Source organism: Gigantopelta aegis, chromosome 2, assembly GCF_016097555.1.
Source record: "Gigantopelta aegis isolate Gae_Host chromosome 2, Gae_host_genome, whole genome shotgun sequence".
In the NCBI taxonomy this organism is placed as follows: domain Eukaryota; kingdom Metazoa; phylum Mollusca; class Gastropoda; order Neomphalida; family Peltospiridae; genus Gigantopelta; species Gigantopelta aegis.
This window is the reverse complement of record NC_054700.1, coordinates 20,745,994-20,773,223: the sequence shown is the minus strand read 5'-3', so window position 1 is coordinate 20,773,223 and position 27,230 is coordinate 20,745,994. Positions and strand designations below refer to the sequence as shown.

Below are 27,230 nucleotides of genomic sequence, written 5' to 3'. Positions count from 1 at the left end.
ATATTATCAACTGTATTTTATTCCATATTTAGTATGGAGAAATAATTTGAAAACATTTACAACTTTTGCAGAAAGAAAACTTCATCGTGCTCAAATGAGGAAAAGCCACGCAAAGCTTTGGAAACAAAACAAGGGGAGAGAATTCAGCTAGAACTGGAGGGAAGAGCTCGTCTGACATATCAGCCGGTAACTGGAGACCAGGCTGTGAAACCTCAGGTTCGAACAAATTAATCAAGTCATCAGATTTCAGATTTTTATTTTGTTAATCATTTCAGTGTGGTAGCTCAAAACTAAATCATATTAATTTCTGTTTATGTATAGAGATGAAAAATGCCCCGTGCAGTCAAGGTTGGATATTAGAATTCGGTATTTCCTTACAGTAAAATCAGGTTGATTGTAATCAGATCTTGAAGGCAGAGTCACACAGGATGTCCTACTAAATGACTCAACAAAATATTCCCAGGAAAATATAATTTTATTTGTTTTATAAAATACTTTACATACAAAATATTTGAATTTTATTGGGGGTTTTTAAATTTAGTTTTTTTTTTAAATTCAGCACCATCTCACCAATATGAATTAAGTGTTTTCTTTGCAACTGTAAAGCAGTTTTATTTTAATTTCACAGGATCATGATGCAAAGAGAGAATTTCCTCGCAGCTATGTCAATGAATTGACCAGGGAGGCTGTGTTTTCTGATCGCAAACGTGCAGAACTACAAAAAATTTGGCCACAGTTGTTTTTCGAAATGGTTCAGTCGGCCATTATGGACATGTCCGATATGAACGCCTATAAGAAACGGTGCATGGAGGATTTAGAACGGACGTAGCAGCATCAGTTTGAGAGTATCTTGTCCTGTTCTTATAAAACTGTTTAAAGTCTAGACCAAAGGCCTCATTAAAGGCTTGGTAATACAAGAAATATATATAGTTAGAAGTATGGAGATTTTATTGAAGTCTCGAGTCCAGACTAGATCTCATCAGAATCACATTTTGCTTTTGAATGAATGTTATAGTAATCCAATGCCATGTTGAATCATGCTGGGTTTTTGTGTACCAAAATGATTGCATCATTGTTGATTGAACACCAAAAGGGTACATTATAATGCAGTTATATCATAGGGGCTCAACAGCATATGGTTCACAGCTTTCAAGACAGGATATCTTGTTCAAGCTAATGTTGAACATACTCAATATTTGGAGTCCAGTTGTGTTGGTAAAACTGTCTGGATCATTTCTTCGTTGGTGCCTCAAGGCTTGTCAAACAACAGGGTATAATACAGTGTTCAGGATTCTGCCTCCTAGTAGACATTCTTCAGAGGTGGAAATAACACACTGTTTACTGTAGTATTATAATTAGCAATTGGCAGTATGATCAGGAGCACAGTACTGGACAGAAATATTGAGTGTCGGTCTGATCCGGCCTGCATTGACCAGTGTGGACATAAACCAGTTTTACGATATAATACAGTGGGTTGATGCAAAATGCTCCTGCTAAACAAGACTAATGAATTTGTGTTTCACTTATTGGAAGATTACTGGACTCTGGTACAAGAGGATCGCTGGTTCGAATCTTCAAAGTGGAAACAAGTTGTAACCAAAGTTACAGTATATTCAAAAACCACAAAAGTGCAACAAATAAAAAGAAAGCTTAATATCTCATTGTGCACGTTTCTGGAATTAATCTCAATCATCAGTAGCAATCATCAGAGAAGTGTTGTGTAGATACTGTAGAATATTATTCTTGTACACTTGTTAGAGATCTTGTTTTAGGTTGTACACTGTGTGAAAAACTTCATAAAACTGTGAATCGGTGATCTTGTAGTACGCAATAATAAGGAAAGACTAACTTCGATGTTCTAAATGGCAGCATATCATCATTAGGATTGCATACATTAACATTTCAGAAACCAGTTTGTGGACTACATGTACCTCAGTCACTAATCATGTGGCAGTGTGGAAACTATGTGTATATGAGATGTAATAAATGACTTCATCATCATCTTTCCACTATAAGGCAACATTACAGAAATCTGTTACTTTTACCGTTTGAAACTGTGATCATTTGTAAGTTTATACACAAAAATGTGGAAAACTACATAAAGACTAATAAATGATGGTATAATTGCTATTACGATCTTGAGATAAAATTACTTTAACAGAAATCTGTTACTTTTACTGTTTGAAACTCATTTTAAATTTGTACACAGAATATGGAAAACTACATAAAGAATCTAATAAATGATGCTATAATTGCTCTTAGGACTTTCAGATAACATTACACAAATCTGATATTTAATTGTTTGAAACTGTGATAATTTTGTAGTTTGTACACAGAAAATATGGAAAACTACATTAAAGAATATAATAATAAAATTAATGATGGAACATCCTAAGCACTTTCAGGTATCTCACCACAATTGATTTTACATACCTGAGCATACAAACATTATAGCCATGTGACGTCATTACACTAAAAAAGGAGAACAAGTTTACCACCTGGATTTTGACTTTTTTTTTTTTTTTTCTACTATAAAGGGGTGTTCTCATTATGTGATTAGTTGCACAGACTTCTAATCATATGTGTCTAATTGTATGTGTATACAAATAATGTCGTTCCAATTTAGGTGTTCTCACAGTATAATTTGATTTGCATACGACCAATCGCATAATGAGAATGCCCCTTAAAGAGTCTAAAAAGGGAAGCAACTCTCATTAAACCTCAATAGACATGCAACTTATATTATATGATTATTAATTTTATATGCAGGAATTGATCCTGTTTTTACACCATAATTATAGCATTTGGGGCCTCTTTCAACATTATATAACCTAACAGTCTAATCAAAATAATATAAGGAAAAAAGAGCACTTTTCCCCCCCCCCCCCCCCACAATAGAATTGTATTTGCTGAAAGGCTGCAGTAGCAATTTGATCCCTTGAGATAAAATTACAGAAATCTATAATTGATCGTGTTGCATTTTGTACACAAAAAAATGTGAACTACTACATGTACTGTGTAAAACAACATAATCAGTCTTAGAACCTTCATCATCAATAATTTTACCATTTGTTCATAAATATGCAATAAATGGCACCTGCTGCTTAGGTTTTACATTCAGTTTTCATGTTCTTCTGGTTGTTTATAAATCTAGGAAAGATTTCCACCTATCCACCCCCACCCTCCCCATAATATAATGAAGGAATGGTGTGTACCGGTATATAATATATGGGTGTGTGAGAAATAGGTTGAACTTTTGCCAGAGTACATGTACATGTATTACAAGGCTTTGTGGATATAGGTCCAAGCCACAAGGACAAACTAGTGCTCCACAACCATTACCATGTACACAAAGTGATTTGAAATCATAGCTAGAGAGAAGATAATTGTGACTTAGAATGGTTTTGTAAGCACATGGGAAATGTTCGACAATGCAATTTTTAATTAGTACTGTAGTTAAATTTTAACTGTTGGCAATAATAACCCAGGTTTGGAACAATTGAGCTCTGCAGTTAAACAACGTTTCTACTTGATGCATGAATAACATTCAAAAGCCATATTTCAAAGATTACTTTTATTTTCAAATAGTGGAAATATTATAATTTTATTACAGATAATATTAAATGTCTAAAGGGGGCAACACATCAATTTTACAACTGACCAATGAGGAAATACCAAGAAAAATATGAACACATGTAGTGGTTCAAATGTCACCAGTGGGACTTTCCAATATATTAACATACAACAATAAACAAGATAAACTTAATGTTTAAACATCATTTCAGAAGTGATGATCTAGCCAGAAGAAATAGAACTGTGGCAGAGTCGAAGCACAATCAAAACTAGGACAGACAGAAATGAGGCTAGTATAATAATTACAATAATATTCAAAGCAGCTGATAAACATGAACTCAACAAAATGACGGCACAGTACACAGTAGACTTTTTGGTAATGCTTTGCGAGTGACAAATTTTAATAAGTTTTGATCCCAGATGACTTATAAACATTGTTTTAGTAAAATTACCTGCAAAAATCTTGCATACATACAGTGGGGTTTTTTTTTCCCCCATCATCTAGGAAAACTGACGAAATTAGTATTTGGCCAAGATTTGTTACATGCTGGTTTCTAATGATTCTTGCAATTTTGTTTGCTCTAAATTGTTGCCATGTTTTTTCATCTTACAATAGAAGATGTATTTCCTATATTTAAGAAAATAAACCCAACCAAAATACCTACTGGCCTTCAGTTAATTTTGTTGAGTATTTAACAAATGTATTGGGAAATATGACATTAAGCTATAAGGAAAAGTTTATTAATTAAAAATATTACTTTGCAATACAAAATAAAAATTAATCCTAAAACTTTGCTAAATATATGCAAAAACATTAATAAAGTTTCCAAATTGAATCGATGGATAAATAAAATGTTTGACCTATTGTATCATGTCTGTCACAATGTATTAAGATTTACATAACTTTACTTTTGACAAGAAAATATTAACAAGATTATTCTGTACATGTAATGTCAATACATTAAAAAATAAAAATAATTATCTTTAAGCTACAATGCTTTCAAAAGGTTTGTCTACAGTGAAATAACCAGCCACATAAAATTATATTACATGTATTATACAAGCTTGTGGATCATACAGATTTTACGAAACAAGTGTTAGGATTCTTTTGTTACCCGATGGGTAATACATGAATCCTGACATGAGTTTTGTAAAATCAGTACAATTCACATGTAATAATTTCTTTATTATACATATTATTTTTTTATGAATAACAAGGTTTGTGTCAAAACGTTTCAAACTTAACCAGAAGGAGATGATGAAATGACATCATTTTCAAACTTAACCAGAAGGAGATGATGAAATGACATCATTTTCAAACTGAACCAGAAGGAGATGATGAAATGACATCATTTTCAAACTGAACCAGAAGGAGATGATGAAATGACATCATTTTCAGAAGACTGGGGAAGCAAAATTATAGCACAACGGCACTTCATAAAATCACATCCTTTGTTGGTCATGTGAAATCGTCATGTCACACGTTTATCGTACTTGTTATTTCTCGGTGTATCTTGAACTACACATGTATATGGATAATAATTGTGCATTAAACAAACTTAAATTAGTTCATTCTTATTTTAAAATAATAATGCTGTATGCATATATTCTTGTACACTATTAATGGTTGTTTGGAAATTCACAAAATGAAAGAAAACAATAATTTGAGGCCAGCTCTTCAGTTTATTTATTAACACAACTTTGAACAATCCATACTATACATAAGTGTCATGCAAATTGTGAGCAAAATTAAAACAATTTTTTTTGTTAAACATCAATTAATGACCCTTTGAAAATTATTTTATAAACAGAATTAAACTACAGTTACTTTTGGCAGACTTGAAAAATCAAATAAACATTTGTGATGCAGCACACTGGTTTTACCTAATATGTTACTACAGGTTTTCTTTCTTTTTTTCTTTTTAAATGTTATAACACAATATTTACAATTAATTTCCTATATAAAAATAATATATATCGGGGGGTAAGACACTTGATTTAATGGGTTTTGTAAGACAGTTTTAAGAACTACATACAAATAAAAAACCAAAATCTGACAAGTAAAAAAAAAAAAAAAAAAAAAATTCATTTACACACTGAACAACATAACAAATTTCAATCTGTGCTGGAAACATTTCAAAACAATCTTTTCTGACTTATTTTTGCGACTGTGAAGCCCTGTGCACATTTACTTTCTCTGCCGGGCACTATGCTCACAAATTTGAACTGTGGTACAGAGTTTTCACTAGACTTCGCCGTGGGGAACTGTGCTTATTAAACAGCAATGAAACACTTACGAGACACAATGCCAGCTAAACTTAAGTTCCTACTTAACAATTTAAATTACCATGAAACATAATAAGCAGTCATCTTTACCCGTTTATTTTATACATTAATACTGTTAACCAATCACCAGTTCAAAATGATTGCTGGTAGGGTTTTTGTGTAATAAATCTTTACTACCGTTTCCAAGCAAGTTCTCTGAAAATGGTTTTAGCTTAGAGCATGTGAATACACATGCATGTACATAGCATGTGAATACACATGCATGTACATAGACATGAGAAGAGCAATAGTGAAACAGATATATTATTGCACCATCGTATTGCATCCTGTGAATTTATTGCACAGTAACGTACTTTTACAAGCATACGCATTGCATGTATTCTAACATTAATAAATTAAGACAAAATATGTAGAGCAACAAAAAAGAACCACACTGACTAGTACTAATAAAATTACACAGTACTGAACAAAATGCAACAAGCATATGGCAAGTGCCAACGCATACAAACAGTTGTCACATATTTACCAAGAAATGAAGAAAAATTACTGGCGTGCTCGCATTTGCCATTAGTGTTTTCACTTGCGGGCCTAAATACTGGACCCAATTCACAAAGCAAAATTGCATCATCTTTGCAAATCTTTTTGCATGACACTTCGAGACTGCAGGACTTTAGTGAATTAGGCCCCCGAGTAGTAATTTGAGGGCAGAGTGAGTACATTTACCAATAGTATTTCACCACAGTAACCACAAAAGGTAGACTTGAATTTCCCCGATCACTCCCTGAATTTGACGAGTTACGCTAACCAAAAGCAATACATAATATAAATTGACAATAGCTTCAAATGGCTACTATAACCATCCACACCATTAACTTTTTATTATTTCCATACACCTTGATGATGCAGGCCAGACATACTACTTATTTTAAATTGCCCCCCCCCCCCCCCCCCCCAAAATAAATAAATAAAATAAAAAACCACCCCAAAAACACTGCTTTAATGTTATAATAAATTACGTACATACATAAATAATTAAAATTAAAACTGTAAAGACATACAGAATAATATTTCATAAAAATTTACAAAATTCAAAGTACAGGTCAGATTGTCACATAAATGTGAAAAATTGCAAAATGATTTGAACTGGCTATGGTCTGAGCCAATGTTTTGACTTCATTATGCAATATAATCAATCAACAATGGTTAGCAAATAGTAGAACAATTGCAACACTAGCATTCAGATAAAAACACAGATTTACATTCTTTTGGAGCAAATAAATTTGAAACACCAATTTGTTTTTACAAATATGAATATCAGTGGTTATGAGTGAACCATAACCATTCCTCATAGCAGATTCTGAAATCTAAATTGTAAAAATTTTCATTAGCTAAATTTTTTCTTCTTTTGAGTATATATTCAATAAATTAATAACTTGTGAATTTAAATTCATATCTTATGAACAAATTAAAACTAGTGTCAGTAATGAATAGCCATCTTCTTTTTGTTTTATAATCAAGTTAAACTACCAGCCTGTTCACTGCCTATGTTATAGGGGCAATAAATCTAAAAAAAAAAAAAAAAAAAACATTCAGTGATCAGACGAGAACCCGGTGCTTTCAATGTGGTATGGCTGTAGACAACAACTGATGTGAAATAAACGTATATGTAATTCTCAGGAAGTCAACATGCAGCATTCCAAAAAAAACCCAGAAAGTTAAACTACCAGTAATCAGTGGTAGGAAGGAAGGCAACTAATTGCATTATGTACATGTAGGAAAAACAATTAAGTGTTTTCTAACCAACATTCGCCAAAATAATTAATGTGTTTACAAAAAGAACAGTCTTACAGAAGAAAAAAGTTACAATTTAAAGCTATATAACAACTTCTAACATAGTCCTGGTTATCCCCCCTTCAAAATGTTCTAATATTAGAGTGGTTTCCCTTTAACATCCATTAAAAAAAAAATACATATATAGTATGCTCTCATTTTAACATACATGCAACTATGCATGAAAAAGCCTACTTCTAATTCAAATGCAGATCTGACAATATAATATTTGTCTTAATTAACATTCATCTAGCTGAATGCATAATCAGCAATTTTTATGTATATTTTGGTAACAATTTTGGTAACGGAACAAAAAAACGAAATAAGAGCAAGCTCTGCTTAAGCCATTTACATGAAAAATACATACAATCGGATCTTGTTATAATGATCTTGTTTTATAGTGTTTGCCTTTGTAACGATTTTGTCATGAGCCCCTGTGTTAAACTTGGCAACGAACTGCCTATATTACAATAACATATCTAAAACAAATAACAGAACATCAAACAATAATTTAATTCAAAAAGTAATTTTTTCTCTTTTGTTGTTTTTAATTTTGTATAACATGAGGGTAATTACAACACTGTAATAAACAATGTTTGCAGTGGATCATGATTAAAAATACAGTTACAATATCATTATGCACAATAATGCCACACGGAACACTAATATTAACTAACAAAAAATGTATACTGCCATTCACTTTATTTAAAAACTTGTCACTAACCATCAGCTTTGTCCTCCAAAACCCTAGTCATTGGTTCCTAAAACAATACCCAGTTGTAGACGGACAACTCGAAAGACATGCAACACTTTTGGCTGTGTGTGAGATCCATGGAATCTAATAACCACCTACATGTATCATGCAGAGCTTCTAGAAATGTTTATAAAATCCACAAGCCATGGGATCAGTGATTTAAAAAATGTACTAGCCCTACTTTAAGTAAACACAATTTTACTAATAGTAATGTTACCTAAAGGGGGAGATAGAGCTTAAAACCCTTAGATTGGGGGGGTGGGGGGTGGGGTGAGGTGGGGGGGGGGGGGGGTGTCAACGCAATATTCATATTTGCAAAATAAGACTTTAATCCAGCATTTGACAACTTTTTTTTTCACTAGCTGTGAGGCATGGTGATAGCGGTTATTTACTAGCCCAACACTGAATATCACTAGCCATGGGAGTGGGGCTACCATAATCTAGAACCCCTGTGTATGTATGTTGATTATTCTTAAATTTTGTTTTGTCATTAAAAAGAACTATGTACTTTAGCAGCAACTGTATATTAGTTCTAAATCTACAGTTGGTATCAGAAGGCAAATTCTGTTACAATGCATGTGATTAACACAGTATATCTGGCTAGGGATTGTTGAAATCGTAAAACCACTGTACTTCATGACGTCACTACAGCACATGCCATAGTGACATCATAGCTTACAATGGTTTTACGATTTCATAGTGCTAAGATAGTTTGAAAAATATGGGACCAGTTTCTCTAAAACTTGAGCAAGATGACTGTGTAATGATGGTCATTGTAAAGAGATCTGACTACTAATAACCAATTTATTTAATTATCCGGTGTGGCTAGATTTTCAAAGTTATAAATGCCTGGAGGACAGTCTATCTCAATAAGACAAATATTAACAGTTCTTGATAAAATTCAAACGAACAAAAAAAGTGCAAGATATGTTCCAAGATGGAACTGAAGGCCTATTAGTTTGAGCAAAGTGTAGGTAAATACACATTATAAAATAATACTTGACTGTCATACAAATGGTCCCTATTTTATACATCAAAAGACTAAAAAAACCAAAAAACCTGTGGAAACATCTTTGAGCAATAATTAATATTTTAAAGGTTTTAATATTAGTTTTTTAAATGACCATGTAAACAATAAACACCACAGCAATTACCACAGTATGATTCTCATTTGAAACTGCAGTTATTTTATTCAATGTGTTCATTTCCTGGCAGGGTTCGAAATTTAGTATTTCTTTTCCAGCCACATATATTGTTATAAAATAGCAACCATTTGACACAACACAAGGTACTTGTAAACAAAATGAAAAACTCTGAAAAATGGATAATGTACTATGATGGGAAAGAACATTAGCGGTTACTTAAAGCAGATTATTTAAAGTCAGTATTAATCAAATTAGTACAGTATTATGTAGCTTAAAAAAAGGCCATATACATACAAAACAACAATTACTTTTATTAACATTCCACAAAAGCTATTCTAAATGAGTTTTTAATTCCACTAAAAATAGTTCAGCCAATCGATAACTGAGTATTGTGGATCAAAAATAAATTACCCTAAACCACAAATCAATACTACTAATTAATACCACTTCATAACTACATTTATGACCATCTACCATCAACAATATCTAATGCCTAACACTAATTTATTTGTTTACAAAATAAGTAATGTATATTTACAAAAGTATTCACCGACTGTATCCCGTCAGTCATCTTAACCAAAGTGTCCTCCAAATACAACTAACAAGTCTCATTTGTGAAAAAGGGTGTACAGGAAATGATAAATTTTAAAAATTCAAAGGTACGTTGGGATGAATCCATTTATTACCCAAATAATGGGTGGGTTTTTTTCCTTTCTCACTTAAAAACAATACAAAACTGGCAAGTCTACAACTGAGGAAAATGTTGACTGGTGAGTGAATACCCATGGTACAATGGAAGATTAATGCCATTTGACTGACTGCTGGGACGATCGGACCAGTTAATAAAACAGGTTGAAAAGAAAATAAGTAGACAGATTAACCATAAGATGCAACAAAAATTGCAAAGAAATATTACACATGTATTTAACTGAGCTCACACATTTATATAATTCACAAAAACACATTTTTGGAACTAGCATTATAAAATCGGGCTGTGATGTGGTGCTTAATCAATCAAATAAACGTATTACCAGCTGTTATCAAATCTCCTGAGAAAATCTTCAAAAAATATTTCACTCGAAACAAGTAACTGATACTAACTAGAAACGTATCGTTTTATTGTTTGCATAACTAGATTTCTGGCAGTGATTAGGTTACTTCGGTCTAACTAAAAAAGAACTTCTCTTTCATTCTGTTTTCACTATATAGAAAAATGTCTGGTTCTAAAAAAGGTTTGTCACATATTCAGAGCTATTTAGAAAAACCAAACAGACCCATCCCCACCAAAAAACACCCCAAAACCCCTGCATAATCAATATGCTATCTCTGAACAAAATAGCTCAACAAATGTTTAAACAAGGAATGATGTACATACCATGTTCATAAAATTCTTTGAAAATATTCTTTACACCATAATCCCTAGATGATAACATACAGGACAGCTTTAATGCATTTAAGTATTATTTTGTTCAACACACAGAAAATGTTTGTTACATAACAAATATATCTAAATAAGTTACAGAAATAATGAAGAAATTTTAGTTAAAAAGGCAATGAAATCTTCTCATAGGGGCATTCTGAAAGCTCAATAGCATGACAAATCTGTTTCGCACCACACTGTATCTAGCAATCAGACTAGAGGCTATAAACCATAACTTTTAACATCAAACTACTGCAGTGTTTATTACTTAATATGTACATCAAACATAAATAATGCCCTTGCTATTATGTGTTACTTTAGCAATTATTTTCCTCTGAAGTTCGCTTGAGATTATCTCTGTAAATTGTGCTGACAATCACCAAACTCCTGTTGTTTTTATACAATGATTTCCGATATCCAGAATCCCAAAGCTACATTCCATTCACATTGTTTTAACCACACCTGTGTCTAATTTTTAAACTCCTCTTACTCCTTATAACCGAAATATTAACATTACCACACTTGTTTCCAGAAATATATGATCGAAACACTTAAAATTCTCTTTTTATCATAACAGAACAAGTCATACAACCACCCACCCGAATTCATATAAAACTGCCAGTGTGAAGACTAAACAACCCAACCCCCCCCCCCCCCCCCCCCCCCCAGCCAACCACATCCTGTCCATCACGTATTACGACAGTGGAGAGTTTATAAAGCGTACTCCAACAATCCCAGAACATGTTACAGAATGGAGTTTAAAAACTGCTAAACAGAGAACACTTAACACATGCAGGCTATTCGAGCTTGGCTGAATCGATTACTCGTCTGTAGGCCTCATCCTGCGCCATACCTTCTGCGGCATTTTGCACTGAAAAACACAACAACAATACATTGTAACTACATGTAGCTGTGTTACAGGTCGCTGTCAATTTGAATATTTGCATATATAAACCATTTATTGGTTACGCAAAATTAAATTCAGGTAACCCATTTTTCTTTTTCCGTAACCTGTTATGATCATGTAAATAATGTCCTAAATTTAATGTGTGAAACTGAAAGGAAAATAGGTTACGCTAAATTAGATTTGCATGAACGACGCACAAACGAAACGATCATTCTCATTATTTTCAGAGGCCTGTTTTATTGACATCTTCAATAAAGTCTTGAAGGACTGATGAAAACATGACCAAAAAGACTTCCAATAAAAAAAACTGTCCCCCCTCCCATTGTTTAAAATAGATTTGTACACACACTCAAACTCACATGCACACACACACACAATTTATGAATCATGCACATAAGAAAACAATAAATTTATAACAAGCCAACTAAATGTGTTAAATTACAGAACTTTATAACAAAAATATCTTGTGATCTAATCTGTGATCAAGACATGCTGGCATTTTCAAAACATTAAATTGAGGATATGCAAATGTAATAACATCGATTATGTATACTGTAAATCATAAAATATTAGCAATCTTAAACTTTAGCAAAATTCAAATAAGTGACATATTAGCGACATAACATTTTAGTGAGGTCATCTTATGATCTGAGTGACTGAAACACTAAAAAAAAAAAAATTAACATACAATCTTGTAAGTTGTAGAATCGGGTGAAATAATACCTTTTACATTAGGCAGCTTACAGACAACTGTTCATGTTAACTAATCTGTTAATTGCCATACTTTTGGTTTAATCAGTAGCATGTACCCTTTGTTGTGTGTTCAGTTAATCAGTGACAAAACAAACCCACAAGTGTTTTTCAGAACTGTCTGTTGTATACAATAATGTCTCTTTAAATCTAGTGTCCTGAAATTTTAGCGTCTTGTATGTGTTTACTAAATACTAAATTCACTATAATTTTATGCTTTCCTTTCCTGATTTACAGTTTATATATACATGTACATGTATAATATATAATCTAAAACGAAACGATAGCATAAAAAAAAATACTAAGAGCCCCCCCCCCCCCCCCAACCCTTCTAGGTTCTGTTGAGGTGCTTTATCAGTTTATGATACATTACTACCACAAAGCAACAAACCACTGAGATGTTAGGCCACATACAATGATACATGTAGGTTATTCATACATAATATTAACAAGGGGTCTTTTGTGTACATGTGTATGTTTCTAGAGTGGCGAGCCATAACTTTAAATAACTTTAAAAGTACTAGTCGCTCCCACCCAATCACCCACTAAACCACCCGAGTAACTCCATCCTACACATTCATATTTAACTTTTATAGACTAGTCTTACTTCATGTGATATAAAATAAACAAAATCTAACATGGATTTTGAAACCAAATGTAAAACACATTGCTGATAGCAGGTGCGTGTGCAGGAAATACAGCAGGGGAGTCTAAGACTGCTGAGCAAAGTTTATAGGGCGGGGGGGGGGGGGGGGGGGGGGGGGGGTGTCAGGACATGGTCAGCCAGAAAATGTATTGAAAAAAAGAAAGAAATTAAATTCATTTAAGCAAGGGTAGGAGTTAGACCCCCAATCCCAGCCCTTGCACACACACCTGTAACTGGATTTTTAAAACAAAAGGTGCAAAATATAAAAAATAACATAATGTGATAAAGCAAACCTTGAAATAAAAGCTGTTGTAAGCTGAATAATAAAAAAATATCACTAAAGCGTGCTCAAAATAAACACAAAGCTAGCAAAACAAATTGTGCAAGGAATATAATACAAAAATAATTGATGCAGAAACTGTGTCAGTGTAGGAGAATATGAGGGATGATCCACAAATATCATGTTTTTCACAATCCACCAATGTTTGGGATGAGTCTGACCCGCACCACCACAAGTCTAACATGTAATTCTGATACATTGTGCACTACAAAACAAGTTGCCAGTTGGCCAAACTACTCATCCAACAATTTTTGAGAAAGAACAGATCATCGTGATAAGTTATGAAGACATTTTATTTTAAATTTGACTACATGTAATTGGTGTGATGGAATAATTTACAGGGTATGACAAAAGAACAAAAATAAATAAAATAAAATAAATAAAATAAATAAATAAAATTATCTATCACTGTTATACAGGCCCTTGCACATACAGATCTAGAGTACATGTATGTTTTCCCCTGAAAAGCAATCTTACAGTTACGTGTGCATGTGTTTTAACTGTACCACTTGCCCACTACCCTTTAACAATATTGTCTGGATTATGAATAACATTGATATTTATGGACCATTCCTTTATATTAATAGAATCTATCAGTTGTGACGTACATGAATAGATAAGGCAATTCCAACCCAAAAGACAAAATGTTTTTTGTGACAGCCAAAGTTTACCAAGGTCCTTTTAAAAAATGTTTTGTCCCGCAGGTTGGAATTGTGTTATTTACACCTCACAACGGTGACTGATTCTTTGTCTGGCCATTTAATTACAGTAACAGAACATTAAAAATTAAAATTAGAAGCATCAGAGAACAAATTGGTAATGTCAGGGAACAAAACATTAATCCTGTAAAGTAAGGTTTGTTTATTCTAGAACGATTCATAAACACTTGACCTATAAAATAACACAATCATTTGTGCAAAAATATAGACCCCATTCTGCAACAGACATGTTAACAAGTTCACTATAAATATAAATTTGAAATATTACTTTGTAAAAAACACACAAAACATGTAAGCCAGTTGTAAAATATGCATGGAAGGAAGGAACTGTTTTATTTAACAACACACTCAACACATTTATCAGCTTCGCATACATGTAATTGGCATACTAAGCCTGAGGGCTAGACAATTTTTAGACAGATTTATTTAGTCCCTGCAAAAGCTGGCTAATTCAGTCCCGTGGGCAAGAAAGGTGTATATTAAAACAAGGACTGGTAGTGATATCTGTGTGGGTATAAACACATGTAGGTATGTAAATAATGGTCTATTGGCAGTGGTATGCAAGCTGAAAGGTTTGGTAGGTGAATCATTCTTCCACACACAAATTAAATACATGTACTCTCTGACCTCAGGAAGTGGGCTTGCGACTAGATTTGTAATACCCTGCAAATAAATCACACACAAAAACTACTTATCAGTCCTATGCTGATGGATGAATTCAAATATCCCAACATTTACTAAAGGGCTGGCGACATTGTAAAGAGATATCCATACAAAGCATGGACATATCACAGTAGGGTTTTAATTTTTTTAATTATTTATTAAATTATAATATGAGTGACAGTCATAAATTAAGCTGATTTAGAACCTTTCTTAATGGAACAGTTGCTTTTATTCTCAGTCAGTATACAGGACTTAAAATAACAACAAAACCCTGAAATCTGAGCATGCAACTTGCTATGTTTTCTATAAAAATATATGAAGCAAAACACACCCCAGTTTAAAAATGTGTAACAATTCATTTTGTTCTATGTAGTAGCCAAATATTGTGCATCGAAATAAATGCTCATTAAATAGACAACATGTAATTCTACATGAATATTTTAAAGAAATTTGAGCTATGAAATTAGGATTTTTGCAAAAATTCTGTTTTAGTTTCTACTACAGTAGTTCTGGAGTTGACTAGATTCCAGCTCTTGAAATCCCGATCATTTTGTGATAGCAATTTAGCACAGATAAAATTATAATATTAACTAGTGTTTTGAATCTGGAATTTCATCATCAATCATCATTTATAATCGGCTGGTTCCAACCTTTCAATTAGACAATCGGTTAGAATTATATAAACCTACATGTAAGCAGACGTTGAATTATAAAAAGAAAGAAAGAAATGTTTTATTTAACGACGCACTCAACACATTTTATTTACGGTTATATGGCGTCAGACATATGGTTAAGGACCACACAGATTCTATGAGGAAACCCGCTGTCGCCACTACATGGGCTACTCTTCCGATTAGCAGCAAGGTATCTTTTATTTGCGCTTCCCATAGGCAGGATAGCACAAACCATGGCCTTTGCTGAACCAGTTATGGATCACTGGTCGGTGCAAGTGGTTTACACCTACCCATTGAGCCTTGCGAAGCACTCACTCAGGGTTTGGAGTCGGTATCTGGATTAAAAATCCCATGCCTCGACTGGGATCCAAACCCAGTACCTACCAGCCTGTAGACCGATGGCCTGCCATGACGCCACCGAGGCCGGTTTGAATTATAAAGACACTGCACCTACTGCCATACTGTGATCAGAATCTAGACCACACAGATGGCTAATTTTACCTTTAATACATATATATGTATCTATTTAATTTGGGGCGGGATGTATATACCGTATTTGACCGGAAATAAGCCCATGTCTTTGAATAAGCCCCCCTCCGTTTTGATAGCATTTAAGAAATTAGGCCCTCATTCGTAAATAAGCCCACCCCCAACTTCATCACCTTATAAATAACACGAAATTGCAAGTTTGCTCAAAGTTCATTTAAAAGGTCATACCTCCTGCAGATAATTAAACACAAATGTAACACAATATTTTACCACCAGTGAGATTTAGCAGTCTAACAATAACAGTGTGTAACATTGTTTTCAATTTCATGCCTGCAGTATTTCTTTGAAGTATCCAAGCCCAAGTATGAACTAAAAACCAATGTCTATTTTTACCACCACACTGGGTCCGCAGTTAATGCTAATTAAGCAAATACCATATTCTGATTGGCTAAGAACAATGACCTTAGATTGACTATTTTTTGTAGTGTAAGCTGGCTGACTGTGTCAGAAACGTGTATACGCTATTGAGTTTATTGTTAATTGCTGTTGTTTTAAGTCTTCTCAGCATTAAATTTTGGATGTAAATAAACAGCACTGGTAAGTAATTGTAACATAGAAGGTGTGTTTCTGATAATTAAATACTAGTAAAAAAAACCCACAATTTAATTAATAAACAATTATTATTTATTAATAACAAATGGAACATTAATTAATAGATATGCTACTGAACGTTTTTTTTCTTCCTAGTACATTTAATTATTATTATTTATTTTAATTATTATCTTCTTTTTTTCCCCAACAAAACTGGCCCCTTGTCTGGGAGTTTGCTTGATGTGTGGTCGGTCTGGGATCGATCCCCAGCAGTGGGCCCATTGGGCTATATCTCGTTTAGCCAGTACACCACGACTGGTATATCAAAGACTGTGGTATGTGCTACCCTGTCTGTGGGATAGTGCATATAAAAGAGTCCTTGCTGCTAATCAAAAAGAGTAGCCCATGAAATGGCGACGGCAGGTTTCCTCTCTCAATATCTGTGTGGTCCTTAACAATATGTCTGACGCCACATAACCATAAATAAAATGTGTTGAATGCGTCATTAAATAAAACATTTCCTATTTCTTTTTTTTCTTTATGTACATGTGTATGAAAACAAAGCACAACCCCAACATATTTACATCAGTTCCATCACCTAAACAGGAGGAACAGCTACAGTTAACATTTTCCCACACAATCGATTATGGATTTATGTAATCGATCATCAGATTGGTTCAGCCAAAACGATCAATTTTCAATTATAATCGATCACTGGAACATCTCTAATTTAGTAATATTAGTAATATTAACATTGATTGTAAAAACCCAATGATGGGGAAATCGCAAATCAATTTTGTAACTGTTCTTGCTGGGAACACTGGTGACTTCTGCTACAAGTTTGATTACTAGAAAGGACAAGACAGAACCTGTATTTCACAATGGTTTGTACAGTTAAAAAGTGTCATAATGCTGGTTGGGGATTGGCTAACAGGTAAAATGCATGTGTACATGTACATGTACATGTAACTAATAATTAACAAACAGGTTAAATTGAACAAACTGCCCAGCCTGCCAATAATGTTATAAAAAAACAACCAGTCAGTAAATACTGCAAAACACCTGAAACCCTGGTAGCCTGCAGTAGTGGTGTAGTGATGGGAGTACAGTATGGGACACTTTGGTCCTCCCTTTACTTGCTTCATTTCACAAAATACACAATGTACATGTTTATCATTATGGTTAACATTTAAACCTGTCTATTTCACTCAATTCTGACGAAGAAAGGAAGGAAGAAAGGAAGGAAGAAAGGAAGGAATAAGTCTCAGATGACACCTTAGCACATTTTAAACTATGGCTATTTTGTGTGTAGAATAATATTTTGACATTTGGGAGAGGTGGGGGGGGGGGGGGGGGGGGGGGGGGGGGGGGGGGGGTAAGCGGCCACCAGCTGTTAAGCTCCGTGTCACGTCCGCATACTACCCATGCTCTACTGCTAAGAAACCAGCTGTTGCTTCACATGCTACATACTATGTAAGCTTAGCAGCCAAAAGCATGAATGCGAAGAGCAATGAAGTAGGGAACTGGGGGGGGGGGGGGGGGGGGGGGGGGTTAATTGTTGCAGTCCTTTAAAGCAAAGTAATGAAAGTGGGCATGAAAAACATTAGTAACTTTCCTTTTTCAAATGCGCATTGATATATTAATCGTCAGCTATTGGATGTCAAACATTTGGTAGTTCTGATATATAGTCTTAGAGAGGAAACCTGCAAATTTTTTCCATTAATAGCAAGGGATCTTTTATATGCACCATCCCACAGACAGGATAGCACATACCACAGCCTTTGATATACCAGTCGTGCTGCACTGCCTGGAATGAGAAATATCTCAATGGGGATCGATCCCAGATCGTCCGAGCATCAAGCGAGTGCTTTACCAGTGCAAGCACCCAATTGCCTGTCATGGTAATGTCTGCTGTCTTGTCACCCATGCACCAGGATCCCTTCACTACACCACTGACTTGCAACATAAAATAAGGTTTTAAAACATGATTAAAACTTTTCACCTGGGATGTTAGTGACTTACCTTCAGTACCCGTTCTCTTGGCTAGTGCAAACACTATTTAGTGAATGAAAAAGCAGGATTATTTGTAATTTGTTAATCAGGCCAAAACAATTCCAACCGATGCCATAGCTAGATAGGTAATGTTTGTCAATCCAGACATTAAACGTTAGTGAATTTAAAAGCAGGATTTTAAAACACCCAACAATCCACATAGAAAGCAAAACCAATGAAACCAACAAATGACATTTAATCCTTGTTAATATATGTACATACAGGGTATGTGCACACACAGGAACATGACAAGTTAGACACTAAACATTTAGTATGGCCACAATTCATCATAATTAATCAATCCCTCTGAGAGAACTACTAAATCAATACATGTCCACTACCCGGTCCAACAAGTTTTCATATCTCCTAAAATCAAGGGCCATTACTCTGTCAAAAATGAGTAAAATGCCATGACAGTCAACGGTGATCCGTAACAGTACATGATGAAGCTACATACAAAATTTCAGCTCTATATCTTGAGTCATTGTTAAAAAAAAAATCGAAAAACTATATGTGGGACAGATGAACGGAAAGACAGAGTTGGGACTGGTTGGGGACTAATACTAAAGCACGTTTACTAGAATAGAAGCTGTGAACTGGGTGGTTCATTGGACAAGAATATTGGTTTAACGTCACCTCAGCAAAACCTTTCCAATTAGTGATATGGTATATATTGTCTTATAAATTGACGATCAAAATAAAGTATACCAATTATTTTTTCAAAGTATTTAAAACAGCACAAAACACAAGTTAATGCAAATGTTATATTTTTAAAGTCTAATAATTTGTTGATAAACAAACACGAGTATACTCAACAAAACCCACAAAATGATAATATCACAGTTAACAACAGCACTAGGGGTGAAATGTGCGATTTCATAAAGGACCACTTATAACGTAGGTGAATAAATTTGACCACAAAGAACATGTTTTAATAGCGTGTATGTCCACCATGTGCAAGTATGCAAGCATGGACCCAACGTCGGACAGATTTCCGTCAATGACAATAAGGTCTGTCCGCTGTTGGCCACAGATACCACCCCAAACCATGACAGATCCACCACCAAACGGTTCAGTCTCCTGAACACAGCACGGAGCTGTTCTCTCTCCTGCACGTCGGTATATCCAAGTCCTGCCATCAGCTCTGAATAACTGGAACCTGCTCTCATCAGAAAAGAGTACACGTTGCCAGTTCCGATGTTGCCAACGCTGAAACTGACGTGCCCAAGGTAAACATCGAAGTTGATGTTGCCTCGTTAATGTCATCCCTCTGAATGGTCGATAGGCCCTGATACCATGCTGTCATAGTCGACGACGTACAATGTGACGACTGATGACATGTCCAAGGCCAGTCGCTGCAGATGACGTCATAGTGAGGAATCTGTCACGTAAGTGTAAGATGCGGAGATGGCGGTCCTCGTTGGCTGTTATGATGCGGGGTCTTCCATTTCATGGTCTGTCTGCAGTCCTGCCAGTCACCCTGTAACGCTGTATCAACCTGGTGATCGTCAGTTTTGTGCAATTCAAGATTCTTGCCACATGGGTATAACTCGCACCCACCTGCACCATACCAATAGCTCTCTCTCTTTCTTCAGCAGTTAGCCATGCCATGTTCTCTGGTGTTCTACTGTTGACTGAGGCATGTTCTAAGCAATGGCACCCTTTTTTACACCCTTATGTGCACAAGTATCATGTTTCTCGTGCAGTATACATTTGATGAATAAACTCATTTTGCACGTGCGGCATCGCACAAATGCAGCAATGTGCGACTATTCGTCATTGATTGCATTATAACGAACAATACTGGAACCTATCTACCCTTCCATGAACATGTATTGTGTTTATTTAGAATAAAAATAATTGGTATACTTTCTTTTGATCGTCAGTTTATATCATTAATCTTATTATCATTTAATCTAGATATAGAGAAACTTTTTTGTTACCACATTGACTACTTGCGCAAATTATCAGCAAGAGATCTTTAATATGGACAGCATGGGATAGCGGTTAAGATATGTGGGGAAAACCCAATGAGTTCACTGACATAGCCAAACAACCTGCATATTGCCCACCTCCAATTTAAAACAGATGGTTACTGGAAAGTTTAGTTGTCAAATTAGACTTCAATTTGGTGACATCACAAATAAGACAGATTAGGCCCTGTATTACATTACCTACAGGTGCAACACCAAACTGCACATTTAGCACGATTCTGTGCTTCTGCGAATCCCAGAGTTTGGATTGGAAGTGTAAGATTATGACACAGAATCTCAAAATATCTATATTAAATCATGTTTCTGGCAGAATCTGAACACAAAATTAACTCTCATGCACAACTATACTTAACATTAAAAATAAATTGTACATTTATCTGTTTTTACAAGACATTACATAAAGGACAGCACAGCGTGTCAGCTTACCCTCAGAAATGGTATTCTTTGCCTCATCGATAGCCTTGTCGATCTTCGTCTCATAGCGAAGGATGAACGGGCGAATGAAGCGGTAGTACATCAGCGTGGCTCCATTGTTTGTAATGGGAGCCATACACCACACGAGGAACAGACACTGAAATGATAACAAGTAAATATAGGTGCACGGATTGTAATGTCCGTAGAGCTGCTGAAAGATTAAATCTGATTGAAAGGACACTCTAGTTTTTTCTAATGCACAGCTATTACAAGTAGGCCCTAGAATTAAACATGCCAATCGTGACCCCCCCCCCCCCCCCCCCAAAAAAAAAAAAAGAAGCAGAAAATCCTTAATACAATTTGGAATTTTCAATTCAAGTTCAACTTCACAAACATAAAAATAAGGTACATGTAAATGTATATTGACAAAAGAATATTAATACAGTTTGTATTTGAATCCATTTAACAGATATATTAGATAGCATTATAATAACTTTTTTTAATACTTAATATACACACGCATATATAGAGAATAATACATGAGTGGCCGTTAGATACCATTTATCTCAAAATGAGTTGTTTTAATATGTATCTAACGAGCAAAAGCGAGCTTGATACGTTTTAAAATGAGTTGTCAGATTAATGGTATCTAACGGACACGAATGTATTATTCTATTTCTTATATATCCTCAAAAAAAAGGTTTTAAGTCATCGAAACTGAGAATAAGAAACAACATACAACGTAGCCTTTAGGGAATGGTGCCAAATATAAGTCAAGCAACATAAATGATACACCCCATATGAAGTCACAAAAAAATGAATTTGCAAGGATGGAAGGAAATGTTTTATTTAACGACGTACTCCACACATTTTATTTATGGTTATATGGCATCTGACATACATGTATGGTTAAGGACCACACATATATTGAGAGGAAACCCGCTGTCGCCACCTCATGGGCTACTCTTTTCGATTAGCAGCAAGGATCTTTTATATGCACCATCCCAGACAGAATAGGACATACCACGGCCTTTGTTACACCAGTTGTGGAGTACTGGCTGGAACTAGAAATAAAAAACTGAATTTGTATCTCGATGGGCTGTGGTCTACAGCATATTCTGGAGTACCTTCAAGAGCCAATAGAACGGGATCCAGAAGAGCAAGATGTCTGCGAAGAACTCGACGAGACTGAAGACGCTGTACACGACCCAGTAGGTGAGCCACTTCGTGTCGTCATCCTTCTCTCGGCTCTCTATTGCCTTGATGCTGAAGACAAAACACAAATCTCTCAGTGGATTAACCCTAAAGGTACACATGCCTGTAAACATGTTGTACTGTATCAATGGTTTAATCACAAGCTTTTCTAATGCATCGACATGCCCAAATATCATATCTAGTGCGTCAAGTGAACATGCTTTTTATGCGCTACCCTGTTTATGTACATTATATACTGTTTTGTGGAAACTATTGGAGCTGCAATATCTTTACCATTATTTGCCCCTTTTTGTGAAAATAGCCCTTATAGTTTCTTATAGACCTCTCCATGATAGAAGAGCACCTGCTACTGCTCACCCGACACTTGCCTAAATATGGAAAGTGGTGAGCATTTCTACTCACCTTTCATTGCTTAACTTTATTATTTGTTTTTGTGTGGCTTACGACTTAGATGATTTGAACCAATCTCCTTATCTAATGAGTTGTGTTGCTGCTTGTCCTGACATTGGTGCTCACTATTTACTTGTCAGTGGGTAAAATATGAAATTTTGGGATGTGATGTACACATACTGGATAAATACGCAGGAGAATATATACTCAAAAATAATTTCCACATTACTATATTCATAGTGTTTAAGCTAAACACCAAAAATTAATAACAATTTGTCAAATTTAATCCGAAATTCTGTAGTCAAAAATTAAATAACATTTAGCTTAATTTTTTTAATTATTTTTAAAAATAACTATACAACTATACATGTACAAACAGCACAAATTTTTCAAATTGGAAAAAGTGGACCAAGCAATACTGTAACAATAAAAATAAAATTGTGCAAATTCTTTTTTTTTTTTTAAAGAAAAATAATTTAGTACCCTTAATACTATGTATACACTTGAATGCAATGACTATCACACTATCATGTAAATAAAAAAACCCACAAAAGGTATTTTTTAAAAACACTTACGATGCGTAAGCAGGATAGAGAAATCCAATGAAGTTGCAGACAAACTGGGCTCCATACCCAACCACTAAATACAGAGCGATGAACACGAACACACCTGAAAATAAATTTTAAAATTAATACATGCCATTAAAATAGTCTTCACCAAGAGCAAAATCTAGGCAAGCTGCAGATAACTCTCCTGAAATTGTGCTGCAAATAGATGAGCAATCACATGAAGTTTCAAATAAAATGTATTAAATTTGTTATTGCCAGGCAATCAATTTGCAGCTCTCCTCAAACTTTCCAGGCGAGTGCGGAGGGGAGCGGGAATGATCACTCGGCTGTCCTGGCGTAGACTGTAAATATAGGAATTTTATATAGGATACTGTCAAACAGGAGAATACTTTGTAGCTCCCCTTAACATGTGATTTATATGGTATCAATACGGTGATACAAATGTACATGTATGTATCTTAAATTGCTTCCCAAGCTTTAACTATTGTTTTCAAGTCCAGGTCTGTGGAATTGAAAGATGGACATACATGTATGTAAGTTGTTAGTAGATAAAACAAAGCATCAGATGTATGCATATATTCATGTATGTATGTATGAATGGATGGATGGATGGACAGATATACTACATGCATGTAGTGGATAAAATAAATTATCAAATGATCAATGGACGGTCCGATGTATGAACTCATAGTCACTCATTAGTAGATAAAACGATAAACCACGATCTGGATGGGTGGAAAGATGGATGGATGGTATAGAATGAATAGATGAACTGATGCATACATGTAGGTAGGTGATAAGATGTAAGACAGGTATTCTATATTATAGCAGATTATATAACAATACAAATTACAATGTCATTTACCATTAAATATCCATCTCTGGCCCAGCGCTATCTGTAGTCCAACTTGTTTTTATGTGCAATGTAATATTAGTATGTAATATGTTACTTTAATGAAGCACAACCAGTAATATATACAATATCATGTTATCAAGTTACAGACTTTTCAACATCTGGCCAGTAATGAATGACATACAATGTATATATACACCTACATGGATATGTGCATGCATAAATGTGTGTGTCTTATGTGTTTACAAATATACACACACAAACACACAAATTAATATACCGTAGATACCTTAGTCTCCAAGAAAATAGCCAATTTATTATAAATAGCAAACGTTTTGAGATTAATTCACCAATTCACCTTCTTTCTCTTTCTGACATCTAATTATAAATATATATATTTTTAAAACATTTATTACCAAATTATAATGGTCATGGATTAGTCAACAGGTCATGCCTATATTAAGACCTCTCCATTACATCATAAGGAATACATGTATACAGATGCAACAATTAAATGATATGATAAAATTAAAACACCTTATTATTTAATAAGTCAAAAAAAATGAGAGAGAGAGAGAGAGAGAGAGAGAGAGAGAGAGAGAGAGAGAGAGAGAGAGAGAGAGAGAGAGAGAGAGAGAAAAGATTTTTACATTATACATCAAACCGTTTACTTTCAATAATAAACTTCTGAGTAGCCTTATATTTAACTTCATTCTCATGATAAATAAATAATGTATAATGGTCAAAACAATAACCTGTGTATATAAATCCTCTTTATCTTTTCTTCCTTCTACATGTGTATTTCCCTTCTTTGTTAGTAAATTTGGAACCAGTTATAATCATTATGTTTTATTTTATTGCTTGTAAATAATTTACAAGCAATAAAATAAAACATATGTAATTATTATTAGTCTTCTTGTAAAATATTTGGAGAGGCCTTACTACAGGCTAATGCCTGTTGGCCAATCCCCAGACCACTACAATAACTGTTTTTGAATAGCAATAAACATTTAAATCAATATACTGTAGATCCCAAAATTAATGAAAAAAAATGCAAGCCATTTTTATTCACATTAATAAATAGATGCATACATTTCTTTCTAATTTTCCACTTTATCACATTATTCAAATACTAATATATTTTATAAAAGACAATTCTGAGTATATACACAATAATAAATATAGTATTGAATGAATAGACCAGTAAGTTGCCGGCCACATGTGGCGGTTGCCGTCTGTCATCACTCGTCACCAGCTGCCACAACCCACCATGCATGTGTGAATGGTTTTCAGTATATTAATCCGAGGTTGACCATTGCTTTGTCTCACTGTTTTAATTAGCAGCTATGTTGCCGGCATATAAATGTGTTGTTTGTTCTTGCATTAACACAATTTGAAACCACTATTGCTTGGTACACAAATATGTTGTGTTGTCATTAGTGATTTCAGTTTATTCAACACATTTGTACATTTGTTGTACCATGTACATGTACCTAAAAAATTTCTAAAAGCTGCACAAATATGTGTTATTACAAAGTAATATTTCAAGAGAGATAACTCGTAATCGTAGTAATTACATTCAAATTTTAGTCTGACCACTGTCACTCGCATTAATTTAGAGATGCATTAATTTTATGATCTACGGTTTACATGTACATACGTATGTCACTTGTATTTTGGTCTACAAATAATGAAGCCCCATGTAGTCACTTTTAGAGAACATTTTGTTTTCAAAATCTTGATTAGCGATATTTTTAATCAGTTGAAAATTGATCAGCAACTACTGTTTAATGTTTTAAAATTGTGTAGCGATCTCTGAAAGTTGTATAGCGAATCGTGATGCGGTACTCAATAAAATGTTCCTTGCACTTGTCCAATCCTATGACACATTAAACCTGTACAAACAGCCACCTGTCTTGAGAGTAGTCGATGTTCCAATGATCGATTATAATTGAAATAAATTGGTTCTTACAATGCAGGGTGAGTTTTGAGCGTGAAGAAAATTTACCAATATTATCTCTTAAACTTAAAAAATCCAGAAATCCAGTTATTTGTTTTAGCAAAATATCAATTATACATGTACAATTATAATACATGAAAACATTTCACCAAATTGAAATAAAATCTGCCAGCTGTTTTAAAAATTCGCAACTGGCGAATTTGGAGAGTACCATGCAGAGCCAGGCCTGCAGTGTGATGATCGATTATAACATCTGTAATCGATTGTGTGGGAAACTGTTCCTCCAGTTTAGAGGGTGGAATTGTTGTAAATATTGTTGGATCTGGTATTTGTTTTCATGTGTACATAAAGAAAAAAAGATGTGAAACAGTTATTAAAGTTAAAATTACAAATTTAGCAATATAGGTGTTTCGTCATTATAATCCCAATAATTTTTATGTTCATGTAATTCTAATCGATTGTGTAATTATGACACATCCCCAACACTAATTCTGAGGTCCATTACCTGGTCATGGATTCTGGCTACTGACAAAACCAGAACAGATGTGGAATAAACGAATAAATGATTAACGAGGCCACACCATGAAAAATACATCAGCTGACACCTGAATGGATGTAAGCATTTTAAAAAGAATACACTGTACACTAGGCCATGCTAATTCTCCCCAATAACACTATATCTGCATGCAATATAAAACAGATCTATATGTGTTAAGCAGTCCCATCATGCAGTTATGTGAATGAGTGGATGGTTTAACACACAAGTTTAAAAGCTCTTTTGTCTGCTTAAAACAGAAGAGCTTGAACTTAAAAGCACAGACCCTACATGTAGTTTCAGCCCTAGGAAATAAACACTAAGTTTAGTTAATGTACAAACCTGCAACACATTGGATAACGTTATAAAAAAACAGAGAAGCTAAAATCAGTGGTGTTTAAATGGAGAAATACCATCTACTAGAGCTCGTCACCCAGGCTTTCTGTCAGAGGGTAAAACGG

The 27,230-nt window shown here is 34.3% G+C and overlaps 2 protein-coding genes across 9 annotated transcripts in view; one reads left to right on the top strand and one right to left on the bottom strand.

Moving 5' to 3' along the window:
• Positions 1-2,130, top strand: part of LOC121382572 (leucine-rich repeat-containing protein 49-like) — a 71,174-nt gene extending 69,044 nt beyond the window's left edge. For all 6 annotated transcript variants that reach the window (XM_041512058.1, XM_041512051.1, XM_041512074.1 and 3 more), the window contains 2 exons: positions 72-216; positions 629-2,130. In XM_041512058.1, the coding sequence (XP_041367992.1) occupies positions 72-216; positions 629-829 (346 nt within the window). In that variant the 3' untranslated portion in view covers positions 830-2,130. The remainder of the gene's footprint in view (positions 1-71; positions 217-628) is intronic.
• Positions 2,131-3,559: 1,429 nt separating this feature from the next.
• Positions 3,560-27,230, bottom strand: part of LOC121382591 (receptor expression-enhancing protein 5-like) — a 45,324-nt gene continuing 21,653 nt past the window's right edge. For 2 of the 3 annotated variants that reach the window (XM_041512122.1, XM_041512105.1), the window contains exons 2-6: positions 23,428-23,521; positions 22,375-22,513; positions 21,260-21,404; positions 18,810-18,842; positions 3,560-11,879 (exon numbers count right to left, since the gene is read on the bottom strand). In XM_041512122.1, coding sequence (XP_041368056.1) covers positions 11,806-11,879; positions 18,810-18,842; positions 21,260-21,404; positions 22,375-22,513; positions 23,428-23,521 — 485 coding nt within the window. In that variant the 3' untranslated portion in view covers positions 3,560-11,805. The remainder of the gene's footprint in view (positions 11,880-18,809; positions 18,843-21,259; positions 21,405-22,374; positions 22,514-23,427; positions 23,522-27,230) is intronic. The other variant, XM_041512114.1, reaches the window with a different exon arrangement.